At 38.3% G+C, this 24,704-nt stretch overlaps 1 protein-coding gene across 6 annotated transcripts; it reads right to left on the bottom strand.

Annotated features, from left to right (window-relative positions):
• Positions 1-1,491: 1,491 nt before the first annotated feature.
• Positions 1,492-23,268, bottom strand: LOC109080627 (mediator of RNA polymerase II transcription subunit 25). 6 transcript variants are annotated; one of them, XM_042725144.1, is made up of 20 exons: positions 23,123-23,268; positions 22,335-22,475; positions 22,212-22,257; positions 22,007-22,131; positions 21,754-21,852; positions 21,559-21,679; positions 18,968-19,127; positions 18,685-18,803; positions 17,376-17,451; positions 17,059-17,282; positions 16,877-16,963; positions 14,208-14,293; positions 14,056-14,113; positions 13,251-13,358; positions 12,604-12,777; positions 4,900-5,004; positions 4,659-4,730; positions 2,883-3,041; positions 2,194-2,302; positions 1,492-2,017 (listed from the first exon to the last, which is right to left on the bottom strand). In XM_042725144.1, exons 2-20 carry the CDS (start codon positions 22,457-22,459, stop codon positions 1,911-1,913), a joined length of 2,160 nt encoding a protein of 719 aa, XP_042581078.1. In that variant the 5' UTR covers positions 22,460-22,475; positions 23,123-23,268; the 3' UTR covers positions 1,492-1,910. The 6 variants fall into 6 exon arrangements, with proteins under 6 accessions (XP_042581078.1, XP_042581090.1, XP_042581072.1 ...); XM_042725156.1 differs by having other exon boundaries at positions 2,194-2,299; positions 23,011-23,213; XM_042725138.1 differs by having other exon boundaries at positions 23,011-23,212.
• Between the last annotated feature and the right edge of the window lie 1,436 nt (positions 23,269-24,704).

The following is a 24,704-nucleotide window of genomic DNA, read 5'->3' as shown; positions in this document are numbered from 1 at the left end:
TTAGGCTTAATATACTGAAGCAGAGGCACCAGTCATCACTGTCTGCGCCGCAGCGATTTACTCACTGCGATGCTACTTTATTTAGACAATAACGAGCCAGAAAAAGTGCATCAACACACATCAAACTGTGATAAGTGCAAACAGTCTGTGTATCCCAAAGAGTGCCATTTAAACTGAGCTGGCTTTAAATAGGAACAAGCGCAGACTAGAAAGTGTGAAAGTAAAAAAATAAAACTAAAAAAAACAAATGAAGAAATAAAAGCAAGGGCGCTTAGCCCACAGTTGTTCAGCTGTTGACGTGACCTGGATGGCAGCGAAAGGGATGAGCAGCCGTCACTGCGAGACAGAAGAGCCTCTCTCTTTGAGTGTATGCGGCGTGTGTGTGAGGAAGGGATGGAGAGAAAGCTTAGAATCAGATCCCAGTGTCAGCGTATCTTAGCAACCGTCTCCGTCTCCCAGGTGACAGGGACTAACATCACTTCCTGTCTGTGTGAGAACGTGTGTCTGTATACTAAAAGGTCTGTATGCGAAAAAGCATACAGAAACGTGCATGCTAGTCAAAACGGTTGACTGCTCACTGACCGGAGGCTGTTTAATTCTGCTGAATGTCAGCGGTTGGTAACTTGCATTGTGCAGCCATGTTCCCATTACTGGTGCGATGGATTCAGAACACGCATTCCTAATGTGACAGATATGTAGTAATTTCTCACACAAATCACATGCCACTTCATAATTAATGCCTTAGGGTACTCTGAAAGAATAAGCATGATTGGACAGTTACGTTCAGTCATTAAAACAGTTTGTTTAGCACACAAGCTGGCTAATCAGAACAGATCAGTGTCACATTATGCATATACGACCACACAGATCCAAGATATCTGCGTATATGTGTGGATTGTAGTCGTACATTGTGTCTGTGTCCAGCCTGATTACGTGTTATGTCAGGGAAAGCGTGGCCAAGTGCTGCCATCTGGTAGAACTACTTGGCACAGAGGTCCACTGTATGGTTCCATGACATATTGGAGTGGTTAATTTTAACGCTGTGACACCATTTGGCAGAATCGAGCATTTTGCAACCTATAATTCAGTCTATTTAAGTCATTCGTCCACTGCTATCACACCACTACCAGGTTGATACACAAACAGATACTTTGCCTTAAAGAGACAGTCCACCAAAAACAAAGAAAGAAAGAAAATTTCTATCATCATTTGTTCTTCCTCATGTTGATCCAAATTCATATGACTTTCATTTTTTTCTTTGGAACAAAGAAAAGAAGATATTTTGAAGAATGTTGGTGACTAAACAGATTTGGTTCCCACTGACTTTTTATTGTTTGGTTATCCACATTAATCAAAGTATTTTTGTTTTTGTGTTCAACAGAAGAAAAAAAAAATCATTACAGGTTGGAACGACATGAGGGTAAGCAAATGATGACAATGTTTTTTTATGTGGGTGGATTATCACTTTAAGGAAGACCTCAAACACAAAAATTGCTTGAGAAAATTAACTTTATTCATTTTCATAAAACAACATACTAGATTTCAAAAGACAAATTAAGAAAAAGTAAAACCGATAGAAAGTAAAACTTTCATAAAAATACAATAGTAACCGGATTTAACTGATTAATCTTGAGGTGTGAAGAGGTGTAGAGTGATTTTCAAACGCCTTGCTCTTCGGTCCTGTCTATATGAACAATCAAGTTACTGCTAACATGATTCGGTGATAGGTTTGTATGTAAATGCATCAACAAATACGCGAGTATGAAAATAAATTCCTGATCTCACTCTAAACACCTCTAATCTTCCCCTACGCACCTGCTTCTAACAAAAAGTAAAAAGAACCGAGCTAAGATGACTCTCGTATTTAGTAACGAAACCTCTGAAGCAAAGAATGATGGGTAAAGCAGTCCTTAGATAAGGTCCATAAGAATTTCATCCTCCATGACGCTCGACACCTGAGGCATCCCAGGATTCTGTGCGACTGGACCCCGTGGACCAGTAGGGATCATCAGCGGACCTGTGGGAATATAAAACTCATAGCTTAAAGGTATCTAAGAGGTTTAAAAAAAGATTAAACATAAACAGCAGTACAAGCCACAGCAAATAAATGAAATCTCTTATACAATTAACGAGGTCACAGATGTGATAAAAATAAATTGTGCTAATGATACTGTACTGGAAATTAAGCGCTACCTTGGTGAGGCTGCCTCCACTGAGGCTGCATCTGAGCGCCCCCTCCTGGTGCAGGATGGACCATCTGCTGGATGGGATGCATTCCCTGCATGCCCTGCATCCCACCCTGCTGCAGAGAGAGATTACGGAATATAAAAGCAAACCAAACTGTGAATGGCACTTTTCATTCTATTTTTACAGTACGAATGCAAATGCGGGAGACAGGAAATGCAAGCTCATGCAAATTTCGCTGCGTTTCAAAGCACATTTTTTGTGACCTCTTGACCTGTGAATTCATATCACACGAAGACGTGAGACCCATAGATTACTGATGCATCACAATGTGACATCTTATCTGAATTAAAAGAATGCAAACTTTAAATATGCAGGACTGCAGTAAAGTGGAATAGACTGCATATTTTTACATTTTGGATGTATCATATGTTGAATAAGGAATTATAAGTTGCATTGTGTTAAGATGCTGCAGTGTGTGGCATCATATTGCAAGCAATGCAGAATCTGTAGAAATTTCACATGCTCAAATTTTTGAGTGACCGCAGCTTAAGGAAGTGCTATGGAAGGGCTTCGAGTCACATCAAGCCACCTTTATTTATATAGCGCTTTACACAATACAGATTGTGTCAAAGCAGCTTTACAGTGTTAAACAGGAAAAATGTGTGCTGATGATGCTATTCGCTGCACACACTTACAGGTTGTTGGCTGAGGAGGAGACTGCGGAGTTGGGGGTTTGCGCCTGGGTTTGGGAGGCGCAGCATGCCACCAGGATTCTGGGCTTGACCTTGGGCCACCTGATTGGGCGGAGCACCTGTGACCGGCGGCTGCTGATTGCCTGTTGCAGCCGCTCTCAACTAATGGAAATCAAAACCACAGTGATGAGGAAAGTGGACATGAGAGCTGTAAAACACTGTATTACAAAAGTGCTAGTTCTGTGTGAGTCTCACAGGAGGGAACCGTGAATACAGAGGCACTGTAACTGTGTTAAAGGGGACATATTCCACACTTTGTAGCATTTTTCCCAGAAGTCCACTTATAATAGTCAAGGCTTCTCACATCAAATACAGTCGGAACTTAGTTTTACGTAACCATTTTCCACTCTCTTTTTAGGCTTCAGCCCACAGACTATTATTCACACAGATATTCAGAGCTTTGTTTGATACAGGAACAAGTAAACTAGATATCACAAGCACAATTGTTTACTCTAGGGATGGGAACCAAAGAAAAATTCATGATCCCAGGCTAATTGATGTCTTTTTAGGGGCAGAATAAATGCAATTAGATATTTGGTCTTATTAAAAAACAATAATAATAATAATAATTATTTTTTACATTATTACCACTTGTATTTGTATTCCATTTTAAATGTAATAAAATTAACATTTCATGTATTCAGTGGTTATTTCTTACAAAATAGCTACAAATATCATCAGTTTTTAACTAAACATTATAAGAACAAACAGCAATTACACTGATCTCAACAGCCTCAGGTAAAACATGAAACATGCACTGTTAGCCCTTAAGAATGACTTGTGATGACTTGTTTGTGAATCCAAATCATTGAGTGACCAGTGTAGTCCAATTCTCAAATGAACGATTCTTTGAGCTGGCTCTATTAAGTTAATCATAACTATACAGCGTAATCAAAGAGTCATTCATCTGTGAATCTGACAACACCGGTCACGCTGTACTATTTGGATTCACTAAAAAGAACTGATTCAGTAGTCATTCATTCAAGAATTGGATGGTGTTTATATTGGTTGCTGTCTAACAAGGGATTGCTTAGAACAAGTTGGAAAGTAGACATGAATTTATTTTAATGTGACATCAACCTTTTTTGACCCTTAAACGTTAGTTCATCCAAAAATGAAAATTGGGCTGCATTTTATTCACCCCCGAGGCATCCTAGGTGTATATGACTTTCTTCTTTCAGACGAATCCAGTCTGAGTTATATTAAAAATTGTCTTTGATCTTTCAAGATCTATCATTACAGTCAGCGGGTGTTGCATTGCTTCAGTCAAAAGACGTGAAATAAAAAGCGCCCTTCCATAAAAAAAAGTCTTAAGAAAAAGTCATAAGAAAAATATCAATTATATAAATATCCATAATAACAAGAAATGTTTCTTGAGCACCAAATCAGCATATTAGAATGATTTCTGAAGGATCATGTGACACTGAAGTAATGGAGTAATGGCTGCTGAAAATTCAGCTTTGAAATCATGGGAATTAATTACATTGTAAAATATATTTACTTTTCAAATTGTAATAATATTTCACAATATTACAGTTTTTACTGCATTTTTGATTCTTTCAGCAATGTCCCCTTTAGCACACAATGCTGTTCACAAGATGAAACGGCAGAAATGGTGCTGAAATGGCAGAAAATCAAGTTGTGAAACCCTGTGCTTGCAGGAAACATGGTCCTACGTGTGTGCTTGCATGCATAAATAATTACGTTTCTGATTCTCACCATGTTGTTCTGTCTCTGCTGGTCCTCCATCAGTGTGACCTGACTGACGGAGGGCAAGCCCACCACCACAGACTGAGGCAGAAAGAGAGGGACAGAGAGGAGGAGACGAGGAGGGTTTAGAACAGCATGCACATTCCATCTCAAGCCGAGGAGAAATACAAATGGGGTGAGTGCACAGGGCCAAAGACAGAGAGAGAGCAGGGCAGGGGAGAGAGGAGAGGGGGAAGCACTGCTGCTTTACCTGCTGTTGCACGTTACCATGCGTAACGGGGATGGGGCCTGGCGGTCTGTTGAGGAAGTTCTGATTGGGTGGGACCTGTCCTTGCATCTGAACAGTATTGTTCATCTGAGGAAAAGACCAGCGATGAATTACTGACAGAATTAAAGAACAAAGCACAAAAAGTACAATTAAAACACAAATACACTTCAAGCTAATATTCTTTTGTTTCACTTAAATATCCCAAAATGCTTTTCTTTTCATGAAGGTGTGAGAGTATGTTTTCGTTATTGCACATTGATGTTATGCTAGAGTTTACATGGCATGCACATTTAAGCGTGTGACTGTATAATTGATTTTGTATGTACATGCACTCATATTTGAAAACAATTTTTTTTTGTGCAGTGATTTTTTTGGTCTAGGTTCAATACAAGTTAAGATAAAAAAAACAGCACTTGTGGCATAATGTTGAAAACAATTACGTCAACATACGTCTTATTTAAAAAAAAAAAAAACTTTTACACATATATATATATATATACATACATATATTTAATGATATATATATATATATATATACGTATATATATATATATATATATATACGTATATATATATATATATATATCTATATATATATATATATATATATATATATATATATATATATATATATATATATATACATCTATATATATATATATATATATATATATATATATATATTATATATATATATATATATATATATATATATATATATATATATATATATATGTATATAGTATGTATATATATATATATACACATATATATATATACACACATATAATTAAAGTCCGCATGAAATCAAAATTGACTTAATTTACTTTACTAGTGCACATTGCTAGTATTGATGTAAACAATTAATTTGTGCAAGTTAATCTGCTGAAAAAAACATTTTTGTTTTCGTAATCTTTAATCAAAATTTGATCATTTTCTTAACATTTGCTTCCGCTCTGGAATGGCATTCCTTTTATTTTGATGTCTTTTTGAGAATATCCTTAAACACACCCCTCCAACCGTTAGATTGCTATGAGTGAGAGACAGAGAGGAGGAACGCAAACATAAAACCATGCCCTCTATTCAGTATTCCGTTTCAGCTGGAAATACGTCACTACACTGAAATAAAGTCGACAGCAACTTCTGGTTCACGCAAACTTTGAAAAGGAAGGATCTAACTTAAGGATGTGTTCATGTCCCATAAAGGTGATGCCTGTTTAAATGTAATTTGGTGGCATAGAAACCACTATACTTGAATTGTTTAATACTTTTTTATGGTTTTCTGCAATGTTTGAGGCATAATGAAACAGCTGTACCTAAATACTTTCCTTGCTTTTATGTTGGACTAATTTTAGTTACATTTTAGGCTATGTAGTGTAAATTTTTATTTATTTTTAGATTTTTATTATATTAACAAATCAGCTGTATGTGGTCAAAATGCATATTGCAATTTTTTTTTGCAACTAAAACTCCCATAGTCCATACCTATTGTGGTTTTAACTTATTTTAACTTATAAATTTAGTTAAATCATTAAACATTTGTATGACTTGACAGTGACTTGCTTGACCTAAGCTACGACTTGACTTGAATTGCTTGACATAAGCAGTGACTTGACTTGCTTGACTCTCACAAACATTAACTTGGACTTGCTTGAGACCCTGAAGGTTAAGACCTTAGACTTACTTGTGACTTGCTCCCACCTCTACTGGTTACTATCGTAACCTCGGTTCCCTGGGAGCTGGAACGAGACATCACAGAGACATTTCTCTGTTATGGGAACGATATTCAATCCTGCAGTGAGAGAGGCTACGAGCAGCCTGTACAAATCACATACTCAGCGAAGAAAGAACAACAATAGCATATAGGGCTGTGCAGAGTAATTACTGTGTGAGGCAGCAAACACACATAAATAGAGGTAGCATAAACGTGAATCAGTCACTCACCAGCAGCATTTGGGAGGCTAAGGACTGAACGTCCAGCTTGTAAAACTTGGTGAAGGTATTCTGAGAAGACCAGCCGGCTGCAAAGCATATATCCTTAATAGACATCTGACTCTCTGCCATGCCTAGGAGGAGGCGATAGCGCTTGTTGAGTGGGCCCTAATGTGCAAAGAACATTCCAAACCTTGACCCGTATAACAGCCATGATAGCGTCCACAATCCAGTGGAAAAGACTTCTTTTTGACACGGCCTGGCCCTTCGCACAACCACCATAGCACAGGAAAAGCTGGTCAGATTGCCGAAAGCTGGCCAAATGGTCAATGTAAATCCTCAAAACCCTGAAGGGGCACACCGAAGTCTGAGCGTTATCAATGTTGAAAAGACAGGGCAGAGAGTGAAACAGTCTACGCTCTGAAGGGGGTAGACAGTGATTTAGGCACATAGCCTGGTCTCGGCCGGAGAGTGACGCTGCAGTCACCAGGTCTGAAGCGAATACAATTGCTGTCCACAGAAAATGCATGTAAATCCCCTATGCGCATAGCAGAAGCGAGGGCAAGAAGAAGTGCAGTTTGAGAGATAGCTCCTTCATAATAATGGATGCTAAAGGCTCGAATGGTGGCTGTGAAAAAGCTCTTAACACCACCTCTAGGTCCCAAGGTGGGAACTGAGGGCGAATGTGGGGGATGCAATCTCCCCACCCCCTTAAGAAAACTCATCACCAGTGCGTGCCTACTGATCGATTGCCCGCCCTGCAGGGACACGGAGCAAGCAGCCAGGTTGATATGAACACGGCACAACACACACTCCCCATTTTAAAGCATACAAACGTCTCGTGGAGGGCGCCCTTGCCTCCGAGAGCGTGTCAAGCACACAAGCAAACAGGGCGCTCTGCTCCTCTGATATCCCCAAACAGCCACACATTAAGGCTCCATAACTCCGGGTTGGGATGCCTCACCAAACCACTCGTTTGAGACATCAGATCCTTCCTAATGGGGATCAGCCATGGCAGCGCCACCAGCAGCTTTGTCAGGTCCGGGAACCAAGGCTGGTTCGGCCAGTTCGGTCTGATGAGTGTCACCGAAGCCTCCCCCTCCCTGATCTTGCATGCATACAGGAATGCATAAAGCCTGGCTGCTGGCCAGTGCAATGTCAGAGCGTCCCGTTTTTCCGAACATTTCTGCCGTATGCACATAAACTGACAGTCATTACTGATAAGCTACTACTAAATTTTGTAGAAACGTAATTTTCTGTAAAGTTGCTTTGCAATGATTTGTATCATAAAAAGCGCTATACAAATAAACTTGAATTAAATCCTTGCCCACAGCCTCAGAGCTTCGATGCAGCTGTGGGAGACCACAATGCGCAAATGGCCACGCTGTCCAAGGGACTCGAGATTTCAGCTAAAACTGCAGCGGGCGCATGTGTAGTAAACCAAGATGCCATACCGCTGATGCCACTGCCAGCAGCAGTCCCAGCAGCCTTTGAAATTCCCTCAAGTAAACAGAGCTGCCCAGTCTGAAATGACGCAGGGAAGACAAAATGGACGGCGAGCACGCATCTCCACTGAGTCGAAGCACACTCTCAGACACGTTATAGACCGACTTGGGGTGAGAATGCTCTTACACACATTCACACATAGCACCAAGGACTCCAAGTGACAAAGCAGTTTGCCTATATGGCTGGCTATAGTGTGTACTGTGACTGAGCTAAGATCAACCAGTCATCAAAATAATTGAGAATGCTCAAGAACTGCGTTCATGCACTTTGAGAAAAAGCAAGCCCAAACGGGAGAACAGAGAGAACAGAGCCATCCAGCTCCTGGTAATGGGCAGCAGTGATCGCGGTAACGGCTGCAGGCCTGGTGTCCCTGCACTGGGAGGAGCTGTGCGCCAAAGACAACCTCGATCTCGCGGTCTTCTGCTGGAAAGCGTTGACGCGCTTTTTAACTGGTGTGGGCGGCAACATCTGCGCCTGTCACTACAGACTTTGAATGGCTATAAGACCTAGTTGAACACCACTTCGTAGGGTCATTAACAACTGACGTAATAGTCCAGAGAAATCTGGAACGCTGATAGGATACACGCCGGGGCATCAGGTGACTCCTTGCCTTTGTGAGCTTTTCCACACCGGGGCATCAGATGACTCCTCGCCTTCACGTGCTATTCTGTGCAGGGGCATCAGGTGACTCCTCGCTTTTGCGCACCGGGGCATCAGGGGACTTACTGCCGCTCTGAGGCGGGGGAAGCTTCACTGCTGGTGAGTGGGTGAGCAACTAAAACGCTTAATCCTCTGTTTACAGCAGGTCGCTGCACTGAAGCGGGGGCTGCATATCACCTTGAATGAGTGAGAGAGTGGAGTCCTCTACACACGACAGCCGCTTATGTGGGGCTGGTATCATGTGAATAAAAGAGAGCAGTGTCTTCCAAACATGGTAGCCACTGATAAGGGGCTGGTATCTTCTGAATGAGTGAGGAGCCAACGTGATTGCGCTCTGTAGAACACCGCTCTAAGGCACGCTTAGACAGTGGGTCGTGTGGCATCTGCGGCGACATGAGAACCCTTAGCTCCAGTATCTGCACTCAGCTCTCTGCTCCGCAATGGAAGCAGTCCTGCAGGTTCGATAGGTGAGAGGAATGCAGACATTTTGTCCTTAAGGTCCACCACTGATCGAGGGCAGACGGACTCATCTGGCATCTGAAGAAAAATGTCATTCTCACCTGAAAGCTGCAGAGGAGTGGCAATCCAGGCACCACCCTCTGATAAGCGAACCTCAACTGTAAGCTGTAAATAGTTTATAAGCCATATTCTTTGGTTGTTCAGCAAAGTGAAGAAGATTCTGACATAATTGCCGCCTGCACCATATTTTATACTGCCTCTCGAGCTTGTCAGTATTTGCATGCGATTTGCATACTTTGTGACAATTGGTTAGTCATTTGGACTGGCATGAGCCAGTAGGAGTTCAGGAAAGGTTGAAAGGGAAGGAGTTCCCATAACAGAAAAATGTCTCCATGATGTCTCGTGAAAGCTCGACAGGGAACGTACACTCATAATTCAAATATCAACAACTAAATTAACTTAACCACTCGTGTATACACACGCACTATATACACTTCAAAGTATTAATATGATGATCAATCGATTAATTTACTGTATTTCCTGCAATCTGTCAGCTAAATTGCTCCGATCAGCTCTCTCCTCAGCTGCACGTCTCTTGTCTCTCCCCTCTGTGCACCCCAATCAATCTTACTACCAATAACTGCATTCTTAAAGACACAAGCGCACATATTTTGAGACTTAGAATATAAAGTGTTAGACTCCATTACAGGGCTCCAAACAAAAAAATCGAGTAAGGAGCCATTGGCTCCTATAAGAAAAAACTTAGGCACCAAATAATTTTTTTAGGTGCCACAGAAAAAACGTGTTTTGTTTATTTTATTATCATTTTTTTTATTTGTTTACATTTTAAACATTTCAATCATACTGTCACGTGTTTATGTCTCATCTTTCTTGACTTTATCAAAATATTTATCCATCTTGTAGATGACCTGGGAACTAAGGTTCACTTAAAGTGGGAACTACCCTAAATGTTTTTTCCAATGTATTCCAATCTGTATTTTGAATATACAGTCACGCATTGTTTTATTACACAGAATCTGTACCAATACAAAAAATGTGATTGCAAAACAATCATGAAAAAAGCATTACATGCAAATTTTTAAGTTATAACATGTAAATAGGCCTAGTGGCCAGAAGTAAAAACTTCACTCGCAACTGAATATTTTTGGTCGCAAATGTGACCATTTTAGTCGCAGTTTGGAGCCCTGCATTAACATTTCATTTCTAAATTAGATACTAAATTACACAAAGAGTAAATGAAACATAACCCACTACATTCTATAATTATATTCTAGTGGATTACACAGTAAGTTTGTTTAAGACTGATATCTAAAAGGGCATTAAGATTCAATACTTTTTGAGTTACAGCCTTGCAAACCTGAAAAGTGCTCTTTTTGAATGGTCACCATTGGCACATAATCTAACAAAGACTGCTAAAGTCAACCAATTTTACTAACAGAGCTACCAATCTCTGTGTAAAAATAACTAAGAACGCTGCCATCTTTCTGAAGTAATTTATCTCTGAATCTCAGGTGAAAATTGCCATTTTGACCCCCTCTACAAAACAATGGATTTATCAGTACATTTTCATCCATGACATATGATATTTTGGCTTTAATCACTATACATGATTATCTTTTTTCAGAAAAAATATTAACGAAATCAAAAATTTGAGCCGGAGACCTCTGGTTGAGTTGACACGGAATGACCCAATGAAGACAATTATATACAATTTTACTATGGATTGTTTAAGTAAACACACTAATGTTTATAAAATCAAATAATATTTAATTTAATAACAGTACATTACTTTTAATACAATAATATAATAATAAACAATAATAAGACTCAAATATGATATATTTTTGTAACAAATATTCTGACTTCAATGGCCTGTAAATCACTCACATTAGGCAATTTCCTTGTTTTGCGTCATGTAATTTTTTATTGAGAAAAAAGTTTCCGCATATGGTTTTCAGTAGTCCATCAAAAAATGCAGCGCTCCTGCAGAGATGCAGATTCCCTGTGCATTGGTTAATGAATTCAGATACGAGAGTAAGTCACACGATTAGTCACTGTTGGAGTCAGCCACAAGATTAGCTGGTATTGTAGTCAAACAAGTGCATGCAGACCTCAACACCCCTAAGTCCCACACCTCCACAATCCTAAACAAAAACTCTTCGGATCTGGACGAATCAGGTCACCAATTTCACTTTCAAAAACAGCTAATTTTGCCAAAAGGTGAGAAGTTTAAATATGCTACATGTGCTGTAAATTGAGCTTTACTCAGAATAATCCTATAAGACTGAAATTCAAGCATTTTTCACAAGGTAAATCAGGTTCTTTGGCTTTGGTTACATATTGTATGGCTGGTATGATCCTCAGTATTTCTCCCCTTCTCATTAGCGATCACTGAAACAGTTTGTTGTTTATCTGGCATACTAATGCCAACCAGGACATGTGTCAGGGACACATGGATACAATTTGGCAATGTTTTCTTTAACCTTGTATTATGTTGCAGGCACTAAGATGGTTACTGGCCAGCGGGGATTTGTTTGGAATTGCCAAAGTCGCTTTTAACTCACAATCAGCATTTAGCAAGTGTTAATTTTAGGTGCCATGTGCACTAGGTGAGCAACATCAAAGCAAAACCGGAGACAGCTGCTCACAAGGTGCAAAAAAAAAAAACATAACAGGATCAATTTAATCGCTAAATAAACTGATAAAAACTTTTGTTCTTTTACACAAATATTTTACAGGAACAAAAAGATACTTTATTTGTAGATTTCATGTGAGCATTTTTTGTGTATTACATTTAGAATTTTGTGCTCTTATTATAATTTCAATAATTGGGCTGCACGATAAATCACATGTGGTATTTAATCTGAAAATCTGCACAAAAACACGATCATATTTTGCGCATGTTTTGCGCAGCTTGTCAGTGAACAACGGCCCAGTGTAGTTAATGCTGCTCTATGTGAAAGCGCACAGGTGATGGAGATTTACCGTTGAATACAGAACCGGCTTTACTGACAAGATGCGCATTAAATATCGCATGCGATTTATCGTGCAGCCCTAATCTAGAACTGTTTGTTTATAGTGAAAACTACACCATTTCGTGTGACTCACCGAGCGTTGCTGCTGCACTTGTTTGTGGTTAGTGATGACCTGCCGAATGCCGTTGACGAACCCGCTCTGGTCATTAGGGATGAGGCCCATGAAGATCCTCTTCCTAGACGAGTACAGCAGCATCAGCACACGTACCTCACATGGAGCACTGTGGGGGAAATGCACACAACCAGCCTACACACACACACAAAACATACATCAAACTATGTGCCAATCCACACATCTAGACAGCACACACAACTAGAGTGACTGGAGAGCTGCCTGGGCCTACACGATTATATTTGAAGACAGGATTAAAATAAACTAAGCAGCCGATTCCCAGACACAGACTGAACCTAAAACTGAATTTAATCAGTGTTAATGGTGATTCACTACTGACAGATCTCTTAGTCTGCGTCAAGGGATCTAGCTCCAGGGTAAAGGTTCATTTCAGAGCTTTTCATTTTCAGAGGAAATGCTGGCTATGTGACTTTGCTGATAATAATTATTATTAGACTTTTTTCATAGCTAAATGTGAAAATCTTTTCATTTTACACTCAAAGGCAGAGGAAGAACTCCCCCAAGAGGGTGAAGTCCATTATTACACGCCAAGGCTGCAATTGTGAAATAAAAATATATAGATATATGCATTGTGTTATTATACTCACAAATCCATTGGTCATGATGCGATACAGTCCCTTCAAAGACTCCATATCTTTATTAGTAAACAGAAACTGCACCATACGAGAGTTTCTGAACAGAGGGCCCAGTGTAGTCTATAGAAAGACAAAACATAGATATAATTTCTTTAATAAACTATGTGACCCAGATGTTTGACCAACCGCAATTCAGCATCTATATTAGGATAGCATCTACAAAAGAAGTTAAAACAAGAGTTTATAATTATACTTTTTGTACTATAATTTTATAATTATAGTATAATTTTTAACTTACAAATAAATACAGTAGAAGAAGAAAAAGGAAGAGAAAAGAATAATGAGATAGAGGAGAAAAAGATGATGAAGAAACAGGAGAGGAGACAACAATTACAGAGTAGAAAAAGAGTGAGAAAGACTTGATTATAGAGATGATTATAGAGTAGAAAAGGAAAGGGATGAAAAGATTGAGATTGAAAAAGAAAAAGAAATGAGGAAGGAGGAGAAAAAGATTATGGAGAAAAAGAAGATGATTATTAAGGAAGAGGAGGAGATAACAATGTAGTAGAAAAGGAGGAGAAAAAGATTGAGAAGGATAAGAACAAAAAAAGACGCTGATACAGGAATAGCAGTGATGAAGAGGAGAATAAAGAGGAAACGAAAAAAATGGGGAAGGAAGAGGAAAAGGACTAGAGAAAAAAAAAAAGATAGTGAAGGAGATAATATAGGAGAACAAAAGAATGAATAAGAAGCAATCCTTGCTTCCTTCCCAAGCCCAGTAATACATCCTGCAGGGAACAACAATGTTCACATTTACCAGGAGCTGCTGAGGGATGAGCTGCATGATCAGCTTCTGTGGCCACTGGTCTGTATTTCTGAAACAAAAGAGGTGGGAAAAAATAATCCTCTCTGTGCATCTCTTCCATATATTCTACATTATGCAAATATGGGGCAAACGGAGTCACTCACAGATTCTCCCCTTGGCTGACCTGGACCTGGCAGGGCAAGGAGCGTGTAAGTTTTGTGTTGGAGTCCATGGAGGAAGCCTTGGGCCTGCGGTGATTGATGGAGACAGAGGGAGAGGTGACGAGGGGAGGGAAAAAAAAGGACAGACAGAATAAGATGAAGAGGTTAACAATCAGAGTAAAAAGGCCTTGCTGGCAGAGATGGATGGTGGGGTTCAAGGCAGGAGGTCTCTGTGAAATATACAACCTGTGTGTGCAACTTCCAGTACAAGTGAGATTACACTGAAAATGGAACAGCTGCAACGTTATTATGTCAATCAAAACGGTACAACCAATGAGCAAACAAACCTAATTTTTCAAAGACTCATTTAGACCAACTGTTGACAAAGTCAACACAACAACTTGTCAATCTTAGAAATATACCAGTTTGCATATCCTTATTACAACCACCTTACAGTATCGCTACAAAAGGACAGTGTGAAGAAAACACAGGACTCATCTGCAGATCGACAAGAGTTGTGGCGCAGATTTACTATTGATTTAATTTACACAGAATAGCTTGGCAGTGTTTGTTCTTGCGAATAGGTGAGCTGTGTGAACTCATCCAGATGGAGACTCCATGACAGGCCTCAGCAAACAGAGCTTGTCGCCATGCTTGATAAGCGCACATTGGTTGGCTGGCATGTTATTGACCAGATGGTGATAATGACCATGGCATGTGCATCTGTGTTTTTATTTTCTGATCACTTGTGTTGACCCAATGTCAAAACAAAACATTTCAATAGCTGATTGTGTGTTTGGGAACATTCATTGCTGAGATGATCTTGTGGCCATTGTGGAATAGTCAATAATGCTTCATTAATCTAAAACAAAGGCCTCTGCCATAAATCAAACAGAAATCAAGAAACATCACTGATCCCATTACAGTCTGTGCAAATGGCACCCAAGGCACAATACCCATGCATCACCTAACAATACATCAGTGAAACACGACTAGATAGCTTTACCAGATTTGCTTTTGGTGATCGAATCAATCTTTTTCACATGTCTAGAAAAAAAAATACATTTCATCTGAGTTGCAGATGAGTTATGAGAGTCTTTCAAAGAGATTAATTAAGATCCATTTATGTTCCATTTTCCAAACAAACACTCCTCGCACACCTGGGAGGCGCAAGCAGGTGTGTAAGACACTATCCATTCAGCTTTATGTTTTAATTTCCATTTAGCTTTATTTTTATTTCAGTTTTCATTTCAGTAATTACTAACTAATTTCCGTTAGTTGCCAAAGCAACATTTCTAATTTTACTTTATTTTTTTATCTATTTGATTTTAGCTTTATTCCAATGAAGAAAACCATTTTTAATTAGTTTACATAACATTAACTTGTTTGCAAAGCTTTATTAGCAACATTTTGGCAACGATAAAAGAGCCTTTCAGGTTTTTACGTAATTTTGGTAGATTTTCTGTTCTTATTAGTAGTAAACTGTATAGCCCAGAGTAATCACAATTCAGTATCCAAATATTACAGTAGCTGGGTTTCCATTCAAAAATGCCATGCAACTTTTTGTATACTGCGTAAAAAATGTGGAAACACCAAGAGTAGGGCTGTCAAGATTTCTTAATTAAATGTGTGTACTCCATTTTAAAAAAATCTTTGATTGCATTTTGCTCCTGGCAATTAACCTGCAAAATACCAGAAGTGGTGCATTCTGTGGACGATAAGCCATGAAAAGCATTTCTAGACCATTTTCTAAGGCTGCACGAAATATTAAAACCAAAGAATAGTGGAAATGTGAATTCACAAAGGCTGCAATTCAATTATATAAATACATGCGCTGCAGGTTTAATATGTGCTTCATTTAAATGTGTGTAGGTTACGTGCATCTCAGAGCGGCTCCTTTCATAGTAAATGCTGCTCCACACAAACAGTTATCATTTACATGCGCAGACCATTTTTAAAGGTGCTGTATGTAAGATTTTGACTCTACTAAAGCATAAAAATACCATAAAAGTTAAGTCAGTTATTCTCCTTTGAAATGTGTGTTCCGGCCGGAATATCTTTCGGTGTTTTGTTTTGTGAAACCCGCCCAGTGCCAGTTTATCCAATTGTATTTCGGCACCCCGGGTTGCCAGTTGAAAACACAGCGTATTTCATTTCATTCATCGAAAGGTTTGCTTGTTCCTGTTGGTGTCGTCAATCTAGCAACCTGAGTGTGCGTCAAGTCTGAGGAGGAGGGGACAGGTGAAAAAAACCCTCTCTAATACTTTGAATTTGGACTGCGAAACCTATATTATGTATTTTAACTGATTTGTTCAATATACCCATATAATTACTTGCTTTTGATATTTTATTTAAACCGATAATTATCGCCTCATTGCTGTTATATATGTATTTTAAGTACTTTAAAAGTCTATTTTTCATGTAGTCTATTTTTACTACCACAATTTTTTTTTCTCCAATTACTTGATTAATCATCAGAATAATCGACCGATTACTCAATTACCAAAATAATTGTGATTGACAGCCCTAACCAAAAGGCAAAAAAATCAGTATCTCTCCAAATTCAGTCCCTTATTATGGTTTGTTTACCAGCAGTAAACCACGTAACAGGTCTGAAGAAGACCATTTAGTATGCAAATATTGCCATGACATCACTAGTATAAATGTCTCACCTCCTGCCATTCTAGAACTCCACTCCATGCAACTATCTTATTGGCAACACCTTGCTGTGCCCCAGCTGGAGGTGCAGGTACAGCAGCCTGAAAAACAAGAGTATATTTAAAGTGCTCTTGCATGGACTCCAAATGAGTCCAAATGAGACAGTATGCACAGAAATACATTTCTCAAATCTGACCATGCCAGACTGTGATGTTGGCGGTGTCTGCTGATTGGTGGGCTGAGGGGCCTGAAGAGGTGGCTGGTTGGGTGCAGGTGGGCCTTGTGGTTGCTGTGGTGGCTGCTGAGGTGGAACTTGCTGCTGTGTTAACACTGGCGGTGACACTGTGGTAACTGTAGATAAGTTGGGTTTGCCTCCTGATGGGAGTGATTGGCTGAATGGAGTATTTGGCATTTGAGGAACTGCAAACAAAAACAACATTCAAAACAAGGAAAACAGTAAAACAAAGAAACACAGTGGAAGATTCAAGAATACAGGGACACAACTTGACTCACATCGAATCTTCTGCTGTTGAGTGGCTGCATCTAACACTTTCTGTGCTGCATCGTGTGCAGCGTTTAAAGAGGGATTCTGTGGGAAGAGAGAGAGTGTGTATGCAACAGAGGGAGAACATTCATAAAGTCTCATCATTAGTGTGCACAGCCTTGTTTAAAAAACAAAGCCAGATCCTTCCACTAAATACAAATGCATTCATGCACATCTCATCTACCACTTAGATCTATTCAAATGAGATTATAACAGCAGTTAGTCTTAATCTTAAGAATCAAAATGAGGCTCTGTATGCTGAAAATTACCAATAATGTGCCTCCAATTAGGCACAGAAAGGTTCAGAATGAGCAGACTGAGATTAGCCTGTTACTGAGAGAAACGCTCTGATTACTCTACATCACCGAAGCAATGAGACAGACAAAGTCCAAAATTAACCTTTTACCTCACCTGCCAATGGTAATTGAACTGCTCATTAAAATGTGCATATATTTTTGTCGTCCCTGTTTTTCCTTTTTGTCCTCATTTTCCCCTTAGCAAACCCGTTGTATACAATTTCTCTGATCTGAGTTTTTCATTAGGCCTCTTTGCCTTTAAATATTGTTTTATTGTGACTAGCAGAACAGATCTTAAAATGTGTTATCATTTCAAGATATTAATAGCATAATGTTTTCATATATCACAAAAATTTTATTTTAAAAAGTTCAAAATAATTTTGTAAAATGTACTAATGATATTACATGTAATATATTCACATCCACAAAGTTTCCAAACATACACGCCTTAATTTTGAATGATACAGGCTGACTGTTTTATCATCCGACACCTAAGAAACTAGTTTTGTGAAATGTTTTGCTTGAAAGGTTCATATGAATATATACACTACCATTCAAAAGTCTGAAGCCAGTAAGATTTTTTTAAATGGTTTTGAAAGTCTCTTATGCTCACCATGGCTGCATTTATTTAATCAAAAATACAGCAAAAACAGCAATTTAGTGAAATATTGTTACAATTTAAAATTACTGCCATGCATTGTAATATATTTTAAAATATATTTTAAAATGTTTAAAACAGCTGTGCTTCTTAATGTTTGTCGAAACCATGATATATAATTAGAATGTTCAAAGAACAGCTTTTTTTTTTTTTTCGAAATAGAAATCCTTTACAAAAAAATGTCTTTCCTGTAACTTTTGAACTATTTAATGCATCCATGCTGAATAAAAGCATTTATTTTGGAAAGAATTTTTTTTTACCAACATTTGAATAGTAGTGTATATGTAATGACGTTATATCATCCTATTAACTACATTAACACACCTGGAATTGAAGAGGAGGAGTCTGGGTTACTGAGCCCATAGAAGGCTGGGACACAGGCAAAGGCTGAGGTGGCAAGACAGGTTTAAGAGAGACTGCACCAGAACCTCCTCCAGGAGCAACTGAACACACAGAGATGTAACAGAAAGCATTAATCAGAGCAAATCTAATAATAAAACCAAAATACTACTTTATCCCAAATTTTACCATCTGTTGCTCAGCTGCTGAAAAAACTGTTGATGTTATATCACTGCACATTCACAAACAGGACAAGTGTCTTTCTTACCAGGAAGTGCAATGCCCCTGACTAACACCATGTGAAAGGGGTCTTGACTGTAGTCTGGGTGTGAGGACTCTGGTGCACCTGCCACCGAGGATGCTCTTTCAAAAAGATATCGAAGCGCTGGAAGTTTCCGTGGAGCAATTACAGAAAAATGGATCCCCCGCTGCAGCCAATAATAATAATAATATTAATAATAATTTAATTAACTACATATAAGAAACAGATACCAGCTTTTATACATAAATGGCACAACTCAAAATTTGGCAGGACATCACAGTAAACAATAAAGAACATAATATTGTAGAATATGATGGTATCAACCAACATGATCACCATCAAGGAAAATACATTACACGGTCCCTCCAGGATTTCGCTATTCTGCAAAATTAGTACCTTTTTTTTTTTCGTATTTCTGCAAAATTTCCACAAAAAAAAATGTTAACATGAGATCCATAATAATTCTCAAAGCGTGTTTAAGTGTCCTGTCAAGATTGCAGAGAATTCTGTTGTAAAGTGAGCAGGGATGGACTGACCATATGGCATTACATTTTAAATTTATGTAATTTGATCACAGCTACTAATGTCAATTAAATTACATTACTTAAGTTGCAAATGCAGTGTTACGCAAAAATATTAAGTAAATGCATTTTAAAATCATGTTTTGCGCATCAGTATGCCCTTTAATAAATCACCGGAAAATGCGAGCTAAGATGCAGAAGAGTCGTTCAACATTTAAATGCAATGAAAGGTTGCCTATCATGTTTCAAAATGTTGAGCTCGATTTCACATATTTTAGTCTGGCATTATAGTTTGGGAAAAGTTCAACTAGTAAAAGGCGTACAAGTTTATGTCCCAATAACAATAATATAGGCTAAGTAAGAAAAAAATGACTTATCAGAATGATCTCCTACACTGGATCAAGCCGCGCGTCACATCGCGTTCTTCTTCTGAGGTAAATTGTGGCTTATTCCTCACAGTACATTACTTCCAGAAACGAAAAGTATCCTAGATGAAATTAATGAATCTTCACGGTTTGTTTACATTGGTGATGTGTCACCTGTTTGTGTGTCTCACGTGGATGATCACCATATGAATAGCACGCACTGCACATGGGCGTGATCACATTACAGATAATGAGCTAAGACTGGAAAGACTGGACCTCGCGTTGGCTAATACGGAATACTTTATCAGAGAATATTTGTCTTCGATAATACTTCATTTAAAAGTAGACACTTCAGGCTTTTTTATAGATATATTGCTCATGTCTGTGTATGAAGTATTCACTTAGTTTTTGTTCATTTTTGTGGCGTGTTTCAGAAAGAATTTCAAGGAGACCGAGACGGCAGAAAGCACACCCTGTTTGTATTCTTTATTTTACAAAACCACGGTGTTTTGCTGATATTGTGAGTATACCTTTTACAGTTTCAAAAGATGTTAATCTTATCTGTACAATCAAAAATGAGGAACATTTTAAGTTCTTTTCACTGTTATCAGTAAAAAATGCAAGTGATCGTTCAAGTTGCTGTTTTGATACTTGTGTCATTTTTGAGTTTCATTTTTGGAGTGTAGTGTATATTTTAGTTTTGATAACTTGAAAAGTAAAGTAAACTTGAAAGTAAAGTAATTAGTAATCGGATTACTTTTTTGCAGTAGTCAGTAATGTAATCAAATTGAAATTTTAAAGTAGTAATTAGTCATTTGTAATGGATTACTTTTTTGAGTAACTTACCCAACACTGCTGGTCATATACAAGTGTTTTAAAAGGAAAGAAAAGTTCTGTCATTCAAGAGATGGAAAAGGTAATATTTCAAATTTCCAAGTGATCTTTCTCAATCATTCATTCACAACCTACACTGGTCTATTTTATTTTCAACTGCTTCAAAAAGGTGTGATTGAGATGATCCAATACCTTCTTTATATTTACGTGTTAAGCAAGTGGGATGAAATGAACGTTTCTAGAGGTTAATGATACTATTAAACTACTCTATGTAATACTGCATATAATGTATAGGCTACTGGGGCTAATATTAGGCTCTATAATGCTTGATTTCAAAAATAGATTTAAATAAGCACATTATTTTACAAAGAAATGCATATTTTAAATATTTCTAATGAATCTAATCACTGATGATAACACTATCATAAATTTAAAAAAAGCAAAAACAATATTACAAAAATAGACAATTCTAGAATTGTAAAATGTAAAGTATATAATCAGTTTCACTGATTGTGTCTACCACAATTCTGTATTTTCAGCATAGCAGAATCATGAGTACTGTATTTCTATGCTGGTGCCTTGTGCATGGGGGACCAGAACCGAAATTATTTTGTAATTAATTTACACAAGTACATCAAAATTATTGATGGGTTTTCGCTGCAAAATGACAATAAATAAATAAATAAAAAAACTGCAGCAAATATTGCTGCAATTTCTGAGAAATCCGCAGCAAATTCAGAGATTTAAGGCTGAAAATTCAGTGGGAAAAAAGTTCCACGAAATCCTGGTGGGACTGATTATATTACGAAATCTACTGTTACAACAGAACTCTGACAAACAGTCACATCTGATAAAACGAGAATAAGTGTATACTCACATCACGTATGATCTGGACCAGGCTGTCTGCAGTGCAGCCCGTGTAGCTGACGCTCTCCACAGCCGGTAGTAAGTATGGAGGAGAATTACACAGCAACACGCAAACCTTGTGGGTCTGACCACTGAAAAGAGAAACAATGAGAACACATATACACCCGCAGAATTTTGATTCAACAAAACAAGTTAAAGAACTCACATTTGCTCCCTCATTTTTTTGAAGTCGTCAAAGAGCTGCAGGGCCACGGAGAGACCCTCAGCTATGAGACTGCAGCTCTCTGCTCCACCTCCCATGAATCTGTGCAGAAAGCATCAGTGTAAAAGGTGCGATTCTCGGCATTTAAAACATGTAAATCTACACTCATAACTAACAGATCATCTAAACAAGCAAAAACACACCTTTATCTCAGACTTTCTACCATAAAATGCAAATATCATGGAATCACTCTTACTGAATGCTGTCAATCCAAGAGACAAACTCAAAAGCAGAGCTGGTGGGAGCATGGCACTGGACGTAAGATTCTGGAGCACAATCCACTGTGTTGAAGACCACCAGACCATATTGAGTGCCACCATACTGTTAAAAGCACAAAGATTATCAGCTGTTGAAATGACAGCACTAATGCAAAGAGGTGTAAACAGAGTCATCCAACTCACATCTCCTCCAAAATCTGTTTCAGCAGGTGGTCCTCCATTAAAATACCTGTGATCACACAGACAAGTCGGTCTGTACAGAAGTCTTACAAATGTCAGGATGAACAAACAGGTGAAGACTCTTACTCTATAGTCGGTAGTATGTAATTCTCCCGAAGTGATTCAAAATAAGGACCAAGGTTTGCAGTTCCCTCTATGACAAACACCACATCTGACACCTGATTCAACCCAGACTTGGACGTCGGGTCCATATGGGTCGCCTTGTGTCTGCGAACAAGACAGACATTAGTTCAAAATCATACGGAACGTTTGCTGTGACTATTAAATAACATGTAATATAGTATTCGTGTAGTGTACGCGCACTTGAACTTTACCGTGACCACTGGCTCTGAAGCGTCATTTACTTTATTATTATTATTATTATTATTATTATCATCATGTCTGTTCTAAAAGCAAGACACACACACACACACACACACACACACACACACACACACACACACACACACACACACACACACACATATATATATATATATATATTGGCTGTGTCTCAATATCTAGAAAAACGCAGACAGACATTTTTGAATGACTCAGTGATTCAGTCCGTGTCAAAGACGCCTGACAGCTTCATTTTTGGCTGAGATATTTATCTCTATTCTCATTCAATTAAACAGTCAATTCAACGAAAGATAATGCAAATAAACGAAAAAAATAAAACGTGTTCAAGTTTTACACATGCAAGTCTTAGCATGTTTGTTAGCCGTTCTCCTCAAATGCTAATTTAGCTCGTGTGTCTTACCTGCTAGTATTAGTAGAACTGACTTCTAATAAGAATAAAATGGACTGATACAGTCATTTAGCTTGATTATATCTAAACCAGCCGCCTTAAGTTTTTTTTATGAAAGCTTCACCTAATCGTTAATGTAGACCGTGATGACAACAGATATTTGGATTCGCTCGGCAATCGACAATACGGTCTGGTCTTAGACCTGGGAACTGGACTGGGACGGTGAATCGATTTATGAGTGATCGTTTTTAAAAACGAAAGTAACGTTAGGCTACGTCAATTTCAAGCCCACCTAAAATGTAACTATGATCCATCCATCTATTCATATGCATTTATTGTTGTATGGTCGCAGGAATCCTAGGCATTGTTGTGTTTGCATAAGGAAATAAAATGTATGCTTATGTAAGTCCCATGTAAACCCATAAAAGCATATAATTACTAATAAGGTATGAAGTCGATTTTATAATTATCATCACAATATTTTATTCTTAAATTTATCCTAAAGCGTATGTTTTGTTTATGTATTATTTCGTTTTCATTTCAAATTTTCTTTTATTCTTATGTTACATTATTGTATTTTATTTTATTTTAAGTACTTGGTGTTTTTTACATTGTTTTTTTTTTCATTGTCAAGCACTTCTTGAGGGGCTGCATTTCTTGTAAGAAAATTGCTATAGAAATAAAGTAGGCCTATTATTATTATTATTACTATTTAAATGACTTCAAAAAGGGTTTTGCATTAGGCTATCGTACTGAAAGAATATGCTATATTTAAAATCGTATTAAAATAATCCATTATATGTCATAATAATAATTATTAATATTGGAGACATACAACTCATGAGCAATCAGTTAAGTAAACAGTAGATGTCACCAAAGTCAAGCAAAAATAAATAAATAAATAAAACTAAATAAAAAAATAAAACTTGGAGAAAGTGGATAATACTGTATATTATTGTCTATTTTCTTGAGCAATCACATTGTACGTGGACTGTCTCTAAAGGACTGTCCTATATGTCACCTACACAGAATCAGTCTCCGAGCTTCACTGATGATCAGAAAGGAGGAGACAGGTAAGTTATAGAAGAAAGAATCATGTTTTTAGGTCGGCGTGCAACCTGTTTCTTGTCCTCGTTGCTCTTTACTGCAAGAATGTGCATAATTACTCAGACGGCCCCGTGCGACCCAAACTGCTGTCAAATGAGAACAGCGTGCCGCGAGCTAAGTGGCCCTGAGGCTCGCGCGATCTCTCTCTCTCTCTCTCCTGATCTGTTCTCCAGCGATCAACGGAGAGCATCGAGCTCCTGTGCTTAACGCGTGCAGTTAACAGAAGAATGCCCCTAGGGTTAGTTATATTGTCCGGAACCAGGCATCATGTACTGGCCATCGGGAGCACCGGGACAAAAAACGCAAAAGCAGACACTACTCCAAAAGTGTGACGCGGCGCTACCCGACGCATCCGCCAGCGAGCGTGCGCTGCGCTTCCGCCACGATGTAAAGTGATAAACTGATCCATTCAGATGTGCTTTACAGACACGTGTGATATGAGCACAGCAGTGATGCTGCTGAAAACAGCCATGACAAGCTTGTCAGTTCAGCACCGTGGTAATTTACCTGCAGTTATTAACACTATACAAATAGCCTGGTGTTTTGGCAGAAATGTTTTTATTATGTTTATGTTACGGTTATTACTTATATTAAATATT

This window comes from Cyprinus carpio, chromosome A3, assembly GCF_018340385.1.
Source record: "Cyprinus carpio isolate SPL01 chromosome A3, ASM1834038v1, whole genome shotgun sequence".
Classification (NCBI taxonomy): domain Eukaryota; kingdom Metazoa; phylum Chordata; class Actinopteri; order Cypriniformes; family Cyprinidae; genus Cyprinus; species Cyprinus carpio.
The sequence above is the reverse complement of the archived record's forward strand: the minus strand, read 5'-3'. Positions and strand labels throughout refer to the sequence as shown.